This window comes from Sardina pilchardus, chromosome 7, assembly GCF_963854185.1.
Source record: "Sardina pilchardus chromosome 7, fSarPil1.1, whole genome shotgun sequence".
Taxonomy (NCBI): domain Eukaryota; kingdom Metazoa; phylum Chordata; class Actinopteri; order Clupeiformes; family Clupeidae; genus Sardina; species Sardina pilchardus.
The window spans coordinates 13,720,228-13,735,838 of NC_085000.1; the positions used below are offsets into that span (position 1 = coordinate 13,720,228).

General features: G+C 42.7%; 1 protein-coding gene across 1 annotated transcript; it reads left to right on the forward strand.

The window, feature by feature from the left end:
- The first annotated feature begins 706 nt into the window (after positions 1-706).
- Positions 707-2,587, forward strand: srxn1 (sulfiredoxin 1 homolog (S. cerevisiae)). The gene is made up of 2 exons (XM_062542174.1): positions 707-963; positions 1,334-2,587. Exons 1-2 carry the CDS (start codon positions 730-732, stop codon positions 1,541-1,543), a joined length of 444 nt encoding a protein of 147 aa, XP_062398158.1. The 5' UTR covers positions 707-729; the 3' UTR covers positions 1,544-2,587.
- The last annotated feature ends 13,024 nt before the right edge of the window (positions 2,588-15,611 follow it).

Consider the following 15,611-nt stretch of genomic DNA (forward strand, 5'->3'; position numbering starts at 1 on the left):
TTTTGTTTGGTAGCCTATTTGTTTAAATGACACATAAACTATGTACATATTACATACCTAAGTTTGTGGGTACACCTTCCGTTGGCCTTTGCAACATCTTTAAACAAAGTTTCAGGGAAATTGGATCAGTATCCCAACAGGGGAAACATACAGTAATCCCCTGGTCATTCACCAAATGCACAGACATGAAGCTTGCCAAATGTACACAATGTACAGCTTGCATGTACGGAAAAAAAAATAAGTGCAATGGTGACCCCTCGACAAGGTAAATTAATGCTTTAAGAAAATATAATCTACATATTCATGCTTTAAGCATAGCCTAGCATACATTTTCTACATATTCATGTGTTAAGCATAATCTATTCATGTTTGCATATATTTTCTATACATTTATAGACCTATATTTTCACCTGAATACATGCAGACCTGCTGACATATAGAAGACTATGGTATAGATGTTTGTGTGGGCTTTGTGTTAACAAACTTCCCGGCATAGCATGTAACACCACTTCTAGTTAGGCTACTTTACCAGGCCTAAATAAAGCTTGTACATTGTGAATTAGACTAGCAGTTGTTCAGCTATTACTGGCAAAGTGTTCAATATCAGCTGGTGTCCTTTTTCAAGTTTAGGCCAAATATTTGTAGTGTTTTAAATTCTATGGTGCCTGCGCATGCGCCGAGTGATCGCACTTCCGGATATGGTAAAGCCGTTTTGTTCATATCACTGTGATGTTGAACTTTGCGAAGAGCCTGAGCGGTGTTTCGAAGACTTTAACCATTTCTGCTTTTAGTCAGTTTGTAGTTGGCCTCCAATTGAACATGGGCAGCCTTCCGCCCGAAAACAGGTCCATTCATTCCGATAATATCGCGGAAGTTCACAGCGTTCCAATGAATGTCATCATCCGACCCATTCCGTCGGTTTTGGACGAGAATAAAGTTCAGAGTCTCATGAACACAATACAGGTAAGTTAGGCCACTTCCTGTGACAGTCCCGGCTACTCTAACAATGTAGCCGATTTGGCCGTAAAGATAATTTTTATGGCATCCCAGGGGTGATAGCCTAACATAAAGTCATTGTTTTCTTTCTTTTTTTCAACCAACGATTAGTGTCTGAATGACGCACGACATTGGGCTCCTCGTGTTATTGGATGTAAACATAGGATGTAAAGAGCAACATTTAAGGGTCCTATTATAGCCTCATTGATTTAGACTTATTTGCAAAGTTAACTTTGACTGCCTAGTGTATCCTATAGTAGCCTAGTCTATGATAACGCATGCCATGCTACAATGTTATAACTGTCATTCTCTTACGCTTGTTTATGTACCTCCACAGGAAACGCCGGACATGGGGACAGTTCCCCCCATTGATGTGCTGTGGATTAAGGGCGAGAGGGGAGGAAACTACTTCTATTCCTTCGGAGGATGTCACCGCTTCGCCGCCTACCAGAGGCTAAATATGGAAACTATTCCAGCGAAAATAATCAAGTCTAACATATCCGACCTGCGCACGTACTTAGGCGCGTCCACGCCAAACCTGCAGTGAGGTGGACTGTGACTGTTATGTCTGGGGACCGAGGAAAGGGCCTGAAGTCAACAACAGGACCACGTATCATTCCACGGACATGTGCATATACTCTACATTAGCAGAGTATACTGTACAGTAGCTTGCATATAAAAATATAATTTATTTTTCAAGAAATGGGACGTTATTTTCAACTGACAGTGCTGTAAATTCAAGTATCCACTAGGTGGAGATGTTACTCCACAACATTTTCAAATGTTTGTCATGTTGTCAGGCCTACACTAATTTCCATAACTTTTAATATATTTTAAATTATATAAATAAACAAACACTAAGTGTAGTTTCCTTCCTAGTCGCCATACCAGCAACACGGTAGTCTTGTGACATTTGTGTGACGCTTGTAACAGTATGACATCTAGAAGTTGCTTTTGAGGTTTAAAGCAACTTTTCTATTTTACATACAAGTCATGGGAGGCCATGGCCTGTATGCGTGTGGATGGAGAGGTAGCTTGTAGTAGGCAGAGAAGTAGATTGAGCCTGCAGCAGACACTTGAAAGCACCTCAGTGCCATTCATTTGCCTTAAATAATGGGTTCAAACTCCTTTTGATGATGCACGGATATACAATAGGCAGAGCAATGTGCCTGCAACTCCTGGTATTAGCCTACGCTGTGTAGCTTTGTTGCTGCATACCGAAGATGACCCCTTGAAGATTTTTGAAGACTATTGACATAAATTGGAATTTATTGTGTCCGTTGCCCTAAATCACAGACCTCTTCACATCACTTACTTCTATACCCCACAGACCTTTTCACATCACTTACTTCTATACCTCACAGTCAAGCACAGCTATATCATTTATGAGTTCCAGATTATTTGCCATATTTAAGGAGGCTTTGTTTATTTATTTTCCCATATCTTGTTTATTTTTTAATCCAATAGATTAACTCCCTTTTTATGCATTTTTGGAGCAGTTAAAGCACAGTAATGAACATGTAATGACACATGGTGCTGCTGTGTGTTTCCATAACCATAATGCTAATGACTGAAGGGGTACAGCCTACAACAGCGGTTCCCAACTTGGGGAATAAATTGTTGAATAAAACAATGTCTTTTGTGTGTATGCGGGTAGGAGTTTGGGTAGGGGACCCTGGCTTGTCTTAGACACAGGCAAGGGGGCCTTCAAGGGAAAAAGGTTGGGAAACACTGGCCTACAAAATGACTGCGCTGCTCCTGACTGTTGGTATGTGACGTAGCCCTTTCTAGTGGATTTACACTGACACAACACTTTAGTAGACTGCTACAGCATTTAATAGTGGACACAGCCCTTTTTATATTGGACATAGCCTGGCAGCATTTTATAGCCGACCTACACAGAACAGAAGCTGTGTGATAGAATCACGAGCCTAACCAAAAGCTTCAGGCAGAACATGCGAGTAATCCATCCGCTCCAGATCACAGGCCTCCGCTGATTTAAGGCCACAGGTGTGTGGTGTGGAGAGACGTGCAGGCTTCAGGGCGTCCGCGATTGGTCAGTTGGCGAAGTGGTGTGTGAGCGAGTCGCTGCCGTCTGCTACAGGGACAGGATATGACCCGGGGCGCAGGCCATGAGAACCGTGCGTCCGCCCCCGCGACCCAGCCCAGACGACGGCCATAAAAATATGAAAATTATTTTAGACCCGGCCAGCGCAAAATCGTCCCTCTTCTCTTATGGGCGTGCTCTGAGCTGTGACCCTGCTATTCTAGGACAGGCTTTGAGTCTGGCTCCATTATTCCCACACACACACACACAAGCACACATTCCTCTGTTAGTGACACTCGTCTGAAGGGGGGGCGGGGGGGATTTGAAACTTGGGTCATATGCATGGGTTCTCTACAGTCAGCGTTCCTCACTGTTCTGAGTGGAACCCGAGGCTGTGGAACTCATGGGAAGATTCAGGGGTAATTACTAGAACGTACATGAAGTGGTTACAGGTGTGTTCTCCTGGGTTCTAAATGCAGGAGTAGGCCACTGCAGACTCTGCAGAACTTCGTTTGGATCCGTCAGTGAATTAGATCGGGGATCAATAAATCTCAATAAATCAATAAATGTATTGATCAATATATCAATCTCTCTCTCTCTACCTCATTCACTGACGGATCCAAACAAAACTCTCTTTAGTGTGTGTTGTTTTGGTCTGAGTGCAGAACGGTTCTTTAGTGTATGTTCTGGTTCTTTAGTGTGTGTTTTGGTCTGAGTGCAGAACAGTTCTTTAGTGTATGTTCTGGTTCTTTAGTGTGTGTTTTGGTCTGAGTGCAGAACGGTTCTTTAGTGTTGTTTTGGTCTGAGTGCAGAACGGTTCTTTAGTGTATGTTCTGGTTCTTTAGTGTTGTTTTGGTCTGAGTGCAGAACGGTTCTTTAGTGTATGTTCTGGTTCTTTAGTGTGTGTTTTGGTCTGAGTGCAGAACGGTTCTTTAGTGTGTGTTTTGGTCTGAGTGCAGAACGGTTCTTTAGTGTGTGTTGTTTTGGTCTGAGTGCAGAACGGTTCTTTAGTGTGTGTTGTTTTGGTCTGAGCTCAGTACGGCTCCTCAGCGCAGTGGAGACGGATGCCTCTCGTTAACCCTGCGTCGACCACAGCACCCCCCTGTCTCCCCGGAGACACCCGCTGGCAGGAAGGAATCTTTCCCACTGGATGGCCCTTTTCCTGGTGACCTTTGACCTGTGCTATGAGGGATGATGTGACCCCAGCCAGCACAGCTGAAGCAGGTCGCACCTCCGGTGTGTGTGTGTGTGTGTGTGTGTGTGTCATCTATCCAGTCTAAACCTGGCTCACATCTGAGCCTGAGCCCGGTCAGATGCTTTGTGGAGCAGATGAGAAGTGCACACACACACACACACACACTCACAAACTGGTGTGTGTGTGTGTGGGTGGTTGTCTGGTGTGAGTCGGGTGTGTGTGTGTGTGGTGTGAGTGTGTCTGAGGTGTGAGTGTGTTTGAAATAAATATGCTGTGTGTGTATTTATCTGTCCAGGGCCGGCCCTTGCCAATTTGGCGCCCTAGGCAAGATTTTAGGTAGCGCCCCCTTGCATCAAAGTAAGTTACACTGCTAGTGTACATACACTCACAAGACACTGAGCTTTGTCTTGAACATTCTCATATGAAAATAAAGCAAAGCACATTCAAACTACTAAGCCTTAAAGAAACTAATACAACAAATAGTGAACTAAACATATGAAAAACAATATAAATAGCTTAGAGGGGTTACCAGGTTGTCATCTTTGGGAGGCAACAAAAAATGGGTGCAAAAGCTATCAGCACAATCTTTTAGTGCAGGCCCCTTGACACATGGTTAATTTGTTGAACCAGGTGAATAAAATAGTATGCCTATAGGTTTCCCAGTGCCATTTATTGGTGTTGTAGACTGATAACTCACATTCACAATAATAGTTACTTACATAATCATAGATAATGGGTAGGCTATCTATCTATGAAAATGAAAATAGATAAATACATGATAATAATTGTAATGTGTCACAATTTAAAAATGATATCAAGTCAAGAATTGTAATACTTTCTTGATTTGATTGTGGAGTCCCCCACCACACCAGTGGAGATCAAAGACATTATAAGGCACATAATCCCCCAACACACTATAATATGTTTGTATCTCAAACATTTTGAAATTCATAGCCTATTGCCATATTTATACATACCGGTACACATGTATACATAGCCTACTGTAAGTTAACTATTTCATATTGAATTTGACACGATTGTCATATCGACTTATATATTTATCTTTAATGTCATTACACTGTAGGTCGAATTCAGTGCCTGTCACTTTAAGAACGTGAGACTACTGTAATTAGGCTTTAGCCATGGTTTTCGACTAGTCTAAAATATATGCATAGGAATATCTGGAAGCAATGGTTATGTTTTCAATGTAGGCCTAATTCTATATCGTTTAAATAAATGTTCAAAACCAAGTAGAAATGTGCTGCAATTTAAAAACTAGATTACTCGGGAATGGCTTAGCCTACTGTACAAATGAATGCTTCATATCCACGTATTTGGTCAGGTCTGTCGTTTATTTTGATATATGGTTTGTCATGAGAGATTCCACTGAGAGTAATAGATGGAATGCATTTCATGTAGCCTAAATTCACATTGGTTTTCTCGCGAACCGTTTATTATATCAACTAGTATTTAATACCATCGGAAAGCTAAGACCGTGCTCTGTCAGGTGATATGTATATGCTATCATTGTGATTAGAACTTCGTGAGCAATTCAACACAGAAGAATGGGTGAGCATTTCGCATTTTTTTGGCCGTCGCAGTAATGTGCAGAATGTTTTACATCCAAAAATCGTGCTCTGTCACGCCTGTGACTAGAACTTTCTGAGCAATCCGACAGAGAAGTTTTTCGCCCGTCACAGGTAATATCTCAGGGTAGGGGGCGGGGGCGCCTTAGGAAAGAAGGCTATTATTACTAGTACTTAGTAAGCTTTGCTATGCAGTGAAATTAATGTGGGCTTATTAAGACATTGTAATATCAGTTTTAAGAATAGTGGAAGTTACACTTTTTTCCCCCTCCATTTCTGGCGCCCCCTGGATGCGCGGCGCCCTTAGCATTTGCCTATACTGCCTAAGCGGCGGGCCGGCCCTGTATCTGTCACACCTCACACACAGCAAATTTATTTCAGACACACACACTCACACAGAAAAAGACAGACACCTTAGCAGTCACACACACACTCAGACAGACACAAGCACACACACACAGAGACAGACAGACACACACGCACACTCACACAGAGAGACAGACACAGCACTCACATACACACTCAGAGAAAGACACACAAACACACACAGATAGACAGACAGACACACACACACACACACACACACACAGATAGACAGACACATACAGATAGACAGACACACACACACTGAGACAGACAGACGTTCACACACACACACACACACACACGGCCCCCAGCTGACAGCACATAGGGCTGAGGCAGGTAGCGGTAACGGCACCCAAGGGCTCACACTGAGATTAGAGAGTGCGTTTCCGCAGCTTTCCGGTTCCTCTGCTGCTCGGGGGGTTGAGACTGAGGCCGGGATTACAGAACGCGTTCCGCAGCCTTCCGGTTCCCCCGCGGCACTTTGAGGAGCGGAGGAGAGGGGAAGCCCGTGGAGGAGGAGGAGAATCCGAGCGTGTGATTACAGACGGAGAGATGTGTGTGTGTGTGTGTGTGTGTGTGTGTGTGTATGTGTGTATGTGTGTGTGTATGTTTGTATGTATGTGGAGCCCCTCCTTAAGGGCAGTAAATGTGTGTGTGTGTGTGTGTGTGTGTGTGTGTGTGTGTGTGTGTGTGTGTGTGTGTGTGTTTGTATGTATGTGGAGCCCTTCCTTAAGGGCAATAAATGTGTGTTTGTGTGTGTGTGTGTGTGTGTGTGTGTATGTATGCGGAACCCCTCCTTAAGGGCAGTAAATGTGTGTGTGTGTGTGTGTGTGTGTGTGTGTATGGATGCAGTAAATGTCCGCGCTGGATCGTCGCGTGTGAGGAGACTTCCTGTTGCTCTCCGTCTGGAAGTAACCGAATCCTCAAAGGGCCCTTGACACGCAAAACCCCAATACTGTGCAAAACACACACACACACACACACACACACAAACGCTCACATGCATGTACACCCACACAAACATGTACACAGAAATGTACACTGCGTGAACACTCACATACACACACACATTCTCTCTCTCTCTCTCACACACACACACACACACACACACACTCTCTCTCTCTCTCTCTCTCTCTCTCTCTCTCTCTCTTTCTCTCTCTCTCTTACACACACACACACACACCCAGGCTGCTGGCTGCACCTGCTGATAGTATAGAAGTTAAAGTGTGGAGGGTCTACTGCTCTGCTTTCTTCTCCTCTTTTTCCTCCTTTCTTCTCCTATTCCTCCTTTCTTTGGGAATGGAGAGATCTGAGGGGAAGATAAAACAACAAGAAAAGGGTCCACGTGTGTGTGTGCGTGTGTGTGTGTGTGTGGTAAGCCTGTCTAGATTCTCGGTCAATCCATCATGCCCCCCTCCACCTGTTACTGTCTGTGAGTGTACTCTCTGTTGCGCTGGAGGGGAACGTCTGTGAGGAACGGCAGTAGGCCCAAAGTTCCCATGATTCCCAAAGTTCCCATGATTCCCAATGTTCCTGATGATTCCCAATGTTCCTCATGACTCCCGATGTTCCTGATGATTCCCAATGTTCCTGATGATTCCCAATGTTCCTCATGACTCCCACTGTTCCTGATGCTGCCTGATGTTCTAGGAGCCAAGAGCAGTTCCAATACTCAGGTTGGGAATAAGAGAGAGCCAGAACCAGGACGGATACCGAAAACCGAAAGAAAGATTGAAAGAAAGAAAAAATCGATTAAATAAAATCAGATTAAAAAAAATGCTCAACTCCTAAACTCAACAGCCCATTTATTACTGCAAAAAAGGACAAGATGAGCATGTTTGTCACCTATTTGAGACTCAAAAACAACAAGACCTAACACTTATTTCAATTTAGCTGCACTTGATTGATCTGTATGTACAGTATTACCGAGGCCGTAGAACTAAATATGCAGGCGTACTCACATACAGTATCTACTTACTCATACTAAATATGCAGGCGTACTCACATGCAGTATGTACTTATTCATACTGAATATGCAGGCCTACTAACATGCAGTATACTGTACTTACTCATACTGAATTTGCAAGGCTACTCATATGCAGTCCAGGCAAAGGCAGGATGGGTCCGTTTAAATATATCAGTAGAGGAAGTGAAAGTAGGTGGTGTGGTTAAACCGCTGCAGCTCTCCACGCCAGCAACACTAACTGATGGTATTCAGGGCCAGTGGCGTGCTCAGTCCTCTTTGTTCTTTTGATGTGTTGATTGTTGTTGGGTGCTCTTTGGTCCAAGGTAAATAGGAGAAACAATTCTCCACGACCAAGGCACTCCACAAGTTTAAATTGTCTTTAACGCATGGCCATTTTTAGGTCCATGTTGGACATGTCTAGCTTGCACTAACTGATGGTGTTGGCTACCAGAGAGATGCTTAATATCTCCACTGCAGACATGTGGTGAAGGAGAGAGAGAGAGAGAGTGTGTGTGTGTGTGGGTGTGGAACCAGGACGGATAAGCGGAACTGAAAACAGAAATAAAACAAATATATTAGATAAAATCAGGTTTAAAAATTCTATTAAAAATCAAAATCAACTCCTAAACACAATAGCCCATTTATTATTGCAAAAAAGGTGAAGATTTTGAGACTAAACAAACAATGAGGCCTAACATTAATTTCAGTTAGCTGCACATGATTGATCTGTATGTGTTTCCGAGGCTGTAGTATTTTAATGTCTGTGGATTAGCACTAGGAAATAAATAGCCTGCTCTCTTTTTGAATGTTCAGTTAAAACTTAAAGCATATGCTACTCCTGTTGGTTTATAGGTTTATAGGAGACTTGAAGCATATGCTACTCCTGTTGCTTTATAGGAGACTTACTGTAAAGGCGCAGGCTACTCCTGTTGGTCTATAGGAGAGTTGAAGCAGGCTACTCCTGTTGGCCTATAGAGTTGAAGCACAGGCTACTCCTGTTGGTCTATAGGAGAGTTGAAGCGCAGGCTACTCCTGTTGGTCTATAGGAGAGTTGAAGCGCAGGCTACTCCTGTTGGTCTATAGAAGAGTTGAAGCACAGGGAGAGTTGATGCACAGGCTACTGCTGTTGGTCTATAGGAGACTTGAAACACAGGTGTAACCCAGGTTTACAAACTAACCTATAAGAGCCTAAAAGTAATGTGAATAATAATAAACATCAAAACATTGTTTAGTTTATTAACTTATGTTCATTGAAAAGAGAAATGATCATACCAGAAAATATGTAATATAAATTAAGTTTGATTAAGTAGTGAATAAAAGACAGGAGACTATAGCTTTAAAATAGTATAGCTTTATTGAATAGAAATAATGCTAGAGCGCCCTCTACTGGGTGTAATGACAGGAAGAAGGAAATCGAAACTTAACTAAGGAATCGTCAGAGAGAGAGATCCGAGGGAAGAAAGAGAACGGAGATAGAGAAAAGAGACGCGGAGAAAACGATACAGTTAGAACATTTAAAAGAAACTTTAGACGACCAAACTACTCGGTTACAGTGAGTTTAAGGTCAAGACTTTGTTTTATACTTTCAAATACAGTTTGAGTTTGTGCAGAAACGTGCTGTTTGAAGCTACAGCCTTTATGTTTTTTCCTTGTTTGAATGCTAGCTCCTGAGTATAGCCTGCGTTGTTACTGACTAGCAGCATTGAATCTGCGCTATTTCTGTTGAATTTAAGCAGTTTTCGTAACGTCAGTTATAAGAAAAGACTTTCTTGAAGATTTCCTGTCGCCGTTTGACTTAAAGATACAGACTTTGATTGTTTTGAACCGAATGCTTTATTGGACATGGACAACACGTGTAACGACAACGAGAACAAGATGGCGAGCCTACCCAACAACGATACAAGATGGATTCTCCACACCGAGGATTAACCCGACTGGAAGCGTAACGTTAACATTCCCCTTTTCAGTTTCTACATTCTACGATAACACTTTTCAGTTTCTGGATTGAGAGAGAAAAGACTGTGATAGAGAAAAACGAACCTAACGAACTGATAACTTGATTGATACTTGATACAGTAAGATTGCTTTGTTAGTGTGTGAACTTGATATTGTAGCCTATAGCTACTGATGTTTTTTGTTGATGCTACACATTTTCTATGTGGGTTTAAATGTGATACGGTTTGATGTTTTGAACTGAAGGTTAAATCATTTGAAATACTTGAACTTAAACGTAGAAGTTTATTAGATCATTTAGCTTAAAGTAAAAGAGTCAATTACTTTACTACAAAATAAGATAATATCGAAAAGATAAATACATAAGTTCTCTAAATAGGAATACAACTAGGAATAAATAGAACATAAATAGGAATTTGAATAGCCTAGTGATAAAGTGAACTAAAATTACAGAGTGAAATTGAATTGAAACAAAGGTTTTGATTGATATCTTTATTTGATGCTTACCTGTTGAGCTTTTCATGTACATGTGTATATAATTATCTTTTCACTAAAATCTAAAAATTGATTGAACAGTGTGTGTCTGTGTTTACTCCCTCCTGAAAAGAACCCTAGATCTTCTGATGGCCCAGATCTGATATGTTGTGTGACCATAAGTTACACATTTAATGTAAACAAGTGTTACAGCTTGGCGAGCCAGCCAGGAGGAGTATAGTAAAAAACACTGACTTAAAAGCACTAAAATAAATAGATTCACTTGCCTTAAATTGATTTAGTGAAAACTTCGAACTGAAAAATGGAAGTTATCCAGGATAAGGGAGTTAAAATGTGTCGTTCCACGGCAAAACCAGTCGCTTGTCGCAACAGGCGTTTCTGAGAAAAATGGCTATTTATGTCACTTGTGCTAAAATCGTGGAATTTTTTTTGTAAGTGTTTTGAAACAGTGGGAGGTCTACACTGTACGGCCGTGAATACATTTCGCCGAAAAACTGACCTTTTGTAGTCTAAAAACGTGAGTTTGTTGAGGTGAGAAAGTTAGAGGAAGCAGGAAGTTAGAGGCGTCTCGTTTTCGCCGCTCTATTCCAATATTTACGGTAATTGCACTCATTGACAACCACCAAGCCATCCGTGTGCTGTGTCGTTGATACAAGTACCGTAAATCTTGTAATAGCGGCGACCTTACAAAGCGTTCGTGAGTGTTGAGCCGACGGTTAACTTCAGAGGCAGATTTCTCCGTTTTTCTATTGGCATGACAGGATGAACTCAACTCCTTTGAATGTTTATATTTCAGTAATATGACGTTCAATTCATTAGATATAGGTATCGTTTTGAAGGTTGATTATGCCCCTTCCTGAAAACGTAATAACTTTGATTTTGAAACTTTGGACATTGTGACTGATTTCGCCGTGGAAGGTCACAAATACCTAATGCTGTTCTAATCAGAGGTGTAACAGAAAGTGATAGCGATGAAGAAATAGTTGACTTTCTAAAGCAGTATGGGTCAATTGCTAGGCTTATTCCGCTTACAGACAGTAGATCAGCGTCAGGGAAATCCCTAATAGTTGAATATAATTCTGGGAGTGCTGTACAAAGCCTTCAGCCCCTCTTACCTCGAACCCATCAATCCAGCAGTGACTCCAACGTGACCTACAGTGTTGTAGGTTTGGCCAATGTCTATACACAGATGGCTGGTAAAGATATAACTCAAACTTACCTGGATGAACTAAGAGCCATAGCAAAGAGTAGTGGAAAAGGCTATGAAGAAGTCCTGAAAGAGTTGTTAACAGACCTAATTGAAACCGTTGAAACCGAGAGAGAGACAGAGAGTCATGAGCCAGTCATGGTTGAAACGGCTAAAGTCCCACCTGACAATGGCGCAGTCAACACTTCCTCCGATACTGGTGCCATTGCCCCAGTAAAACCACAGACACCTCACAATGCTGTGCATGACCGTTCAGTGCACACAACGCCAATAGGGAGAGCCTCAGTAACTCCATCGCTCTCTAACAGTGACCTGAATCCCCCAGACATTCAGAGAGTAGTAGTAGAGCACATTGTACGCAACAACGACTCAATGGCTCATGGCCATCTACCACTCAGACTTCAAACCTTCTCTGGAAGGACACCTCGTCCATCTAGTGAAGTTGATTATGACACCTGGCGTGCCAGCGTAGAACTGCTCTTACAAGACCCAGCTGTGTCTGATCTTCAAAGAGTACGGAAAATATGTGACAGTATATACCCACCAGCTTCTGATATTATCAAATCAGTTAGTTCAGGATCTCCACCAGGAGATTATGTAAAATTACTGGATTCAGCCTTCTCCACCATGGAGGATGGCGATGAGTTATTTGCAAAGTTCATGGGGACTTTCCAGAACACTGGTGAAAAGCCGTCAGTGTACCTACAGCGACTTCAAGTTGCCTTGACTCTCACTGTGAAGCGTGGCGGAGTGCCACCTGCTGATGTGAATAAGCATCTCTTAAGACAATTCTGCAGGGGATGCTGGAATGATGCACTTATCACAGAACTGCAGTTAGAACAGAAAAAACAAGACCCACCACCATTCACAGAACTGCTGACACTGTTGCGTACTAAAGAGAACAAAAACGACTCCAAAGTCACACGAATGAAACAACACCTAGGTGCTAGCAAGCAACATGCTACAATAAATTCCCAGATATCCTGCTCTTGCCAGCAAGAAGAGGTTACCCAGCTTAGCTCAGTTGTTCAGTTGACCCAGCAAGTTGCAGAGCTCCAAAGTCAGCTTGCCACCCTAGCTGATAAAAAGCAGACATTCAAAGCAAAGATCAGTGGAGTCAAGCCACAAAAAGATAATCTGAACTCAAAAGCTGAAGCAGAACCTAAACATAAACCTAAAGCTACAAAAAAGCAACAGACTGTCCAGCCTAGACCGTGGTACTGCTTTAAATGCGGCGAAGATGGACATATAGCCAAATCCTGCAGTAGTGAACCTAATCCTGCATTGGTGGCTGAAAAGAAAAGGCAATTACAGAGAAGACAGAAGGAGTGGGAGTCACATGATGGTGGTGACTCTTTAAACTAGAAGAGGTTCCTGTTGCGGGACGAACAGGGACTGGATTTCAGAAAGAACGTCCCACCTGTCAAAATCTGATGCTGCATGACCAAACAAGACACAAATCGCACACAACAAACTTACCCAAGGGATTGGTTGGCACCAAGTGTACCACCCAGATAAGAATAGCTGGGAAGAAATGCATTTGCTTATTAGATACAGGATCACAGGTCACCACTATACCTAAATCCTACTACGACCAACATTTGTCAAAGCAGCCCATTCATTCTTTGGACAATTTATTGAATGTTGAGGGAGCTAATGGTCAAGCTGTCCCGTATCTGGGATATGTGGAAGTCACCATTACATTCCCAAAAGACTTTGTAGGTGTAGATATGGAAGTGCCAACTCTAGCATTGGTTATTCCAGATTTTCCCTCGCAGTGCAATATATTAGTTGGCATGAACACATTAGATGTGCTGTACAAAGACTATTCTAAAATGCAAAATGTACAGCATATTCCCCCCAAGTTAGGCTACAGAGATGTATTGAAAATCTTGCAGATACGTCAGCATCAGTTTACTGAAGGAAACATTGGTCTCGCAAGACTACCTGGAAAAGACCCCAAAGTAATTCCAGCTGGACAGAGTCTGGTCTTATGTGCATCTGTCACAGTGAAAGAGCTGCACACTGACAAATGGGCTATTCTTGAACATCCAACATCTCCTTTGCCTGGAGGACTGATTGTGAAGACGTGCATGGTCACTATTGGAAGCAAACAGCGTTCTCACTTACCTGTTGTGGTAACCAATACAGCCCATCATGATGTTGCCATTCCCCCAAGATGCCTAATAGCCCAATTGAATGCAGTGCAGTCTGTGCTTCCAAAAGAAACGCCTCTTGCCGCCTCCAGTGATGCTAGTGACAAGGCTGCAAGTCCAGAATTCAACTTCAGTGATTCCCCCATTAGTCCTGAATGGAAGGAAAGACTGACGCAGAAATTGCAGAACATGCGTGATGTGTTTTCTCAACACCGCATAGACTTTGGATGCACTAATAAAGTAAAGCACATAATTAACTTGACTGATGAGACCCCATTCAAACACCGATGTCGACCTATACACCCTGAAGATAGAGAAGGTGTTCAAAAGCATCTTCAGGAGTTGTTAGACACCGGCGTTATAAGAGAATCTGAATCTCCCTTCTCATCACCAATTGTCGTGGTACGGAAAAAGAATGGAGACATTAGATTGTGTATAGACTATCGCAAATTGAATCTGAGAACAGTGAAGGATGCTTATGCTCTTCCGAATCTTGAAGACACTTTCATGGCTTTGACTGGATCGAAATGGTTTTCAGTTCTTGACCTAAAATCTGGTTATTACCAGATAGAGGTTGAAGAGGCTGACAAGCCAAAGACTGCTTTTGTGTGCCCGTTCGGATTCTATGAATTCAATAGAATGCCACAAGGAGTAACAAATGCGCCGAGCACCTTCCAACGCATTATGGAGAAATGCATGGCAGGCCTGAATTTGAGAGAAGTCCTTGTCTTTTTAGATGACATTATTGTTTTCTCTAAAACCTTAAAGGAGCATGAGGAGAGGTTGTTGAGAGTCTTGAATAGGCTGAGGGAATATGGCCTGAAATTAGCGCCAGAGAAATGTGTCTTTGCACAGACCTCTGTGAAATATCTGGGTCATATAGTATCTCACGAGGGAGTCAAAACGGATCCAGATAAGATAGCCGCTGTCAAAACTTGGCCAGTACCGACAAACTTGAAAGAACTCAAGTCTTTTCTTGGATTCATTGGCTATTACAGACGATTCATTAAGGATTTTTCCCGCAAAATTAAGCCCCTCAATGAGTTAACGTCTGGATATCCACCCACCAGGAAAGGCTTGAAGGTGAAATACAGTGGTCCATACCACAACCCCAGAGAGGCATTTGGTAGCAGGTGGACGATAGCATGTCAACAGGCATTTGAGCTTATAATAAGAGACCTTACATCTGCTCCAGTACTAGCATTTGCTAACCCCCAGCTGCCTTATACCATTCATACAGATGCCAGCACTACTGGGTTAGGGGCCGCCCTTTATCAAGAGCAAGACGGATGCCTGCGAGTTGTAGCCTATGCAAGTAGGGGACTTTCTCGTAGCGAATCAAGATACCCAGCCCATAAACTCGAGTTCTTAGCCCTTAAATGGGCAGTAACCGAGAAATTTCACGATTATCTATATGGAGGTTCTTTTACAGCAGTTACAGATAGCAACCCTCTAACATACGTGCTGTCCACTGCTAGACTAGACGCGACCAGTTACAGGTGGCTGGCTTCTCTATCCACCTATGACTTTAAGTTAACGTATAGAGCAGGGAAACAGAATAACGACGCCGATGGGTTGTCAAGACGACCACACGGAGAGCTTTCTGACGACCTCACCTCTCAGAAGGAGCGTGAACGTATCCAG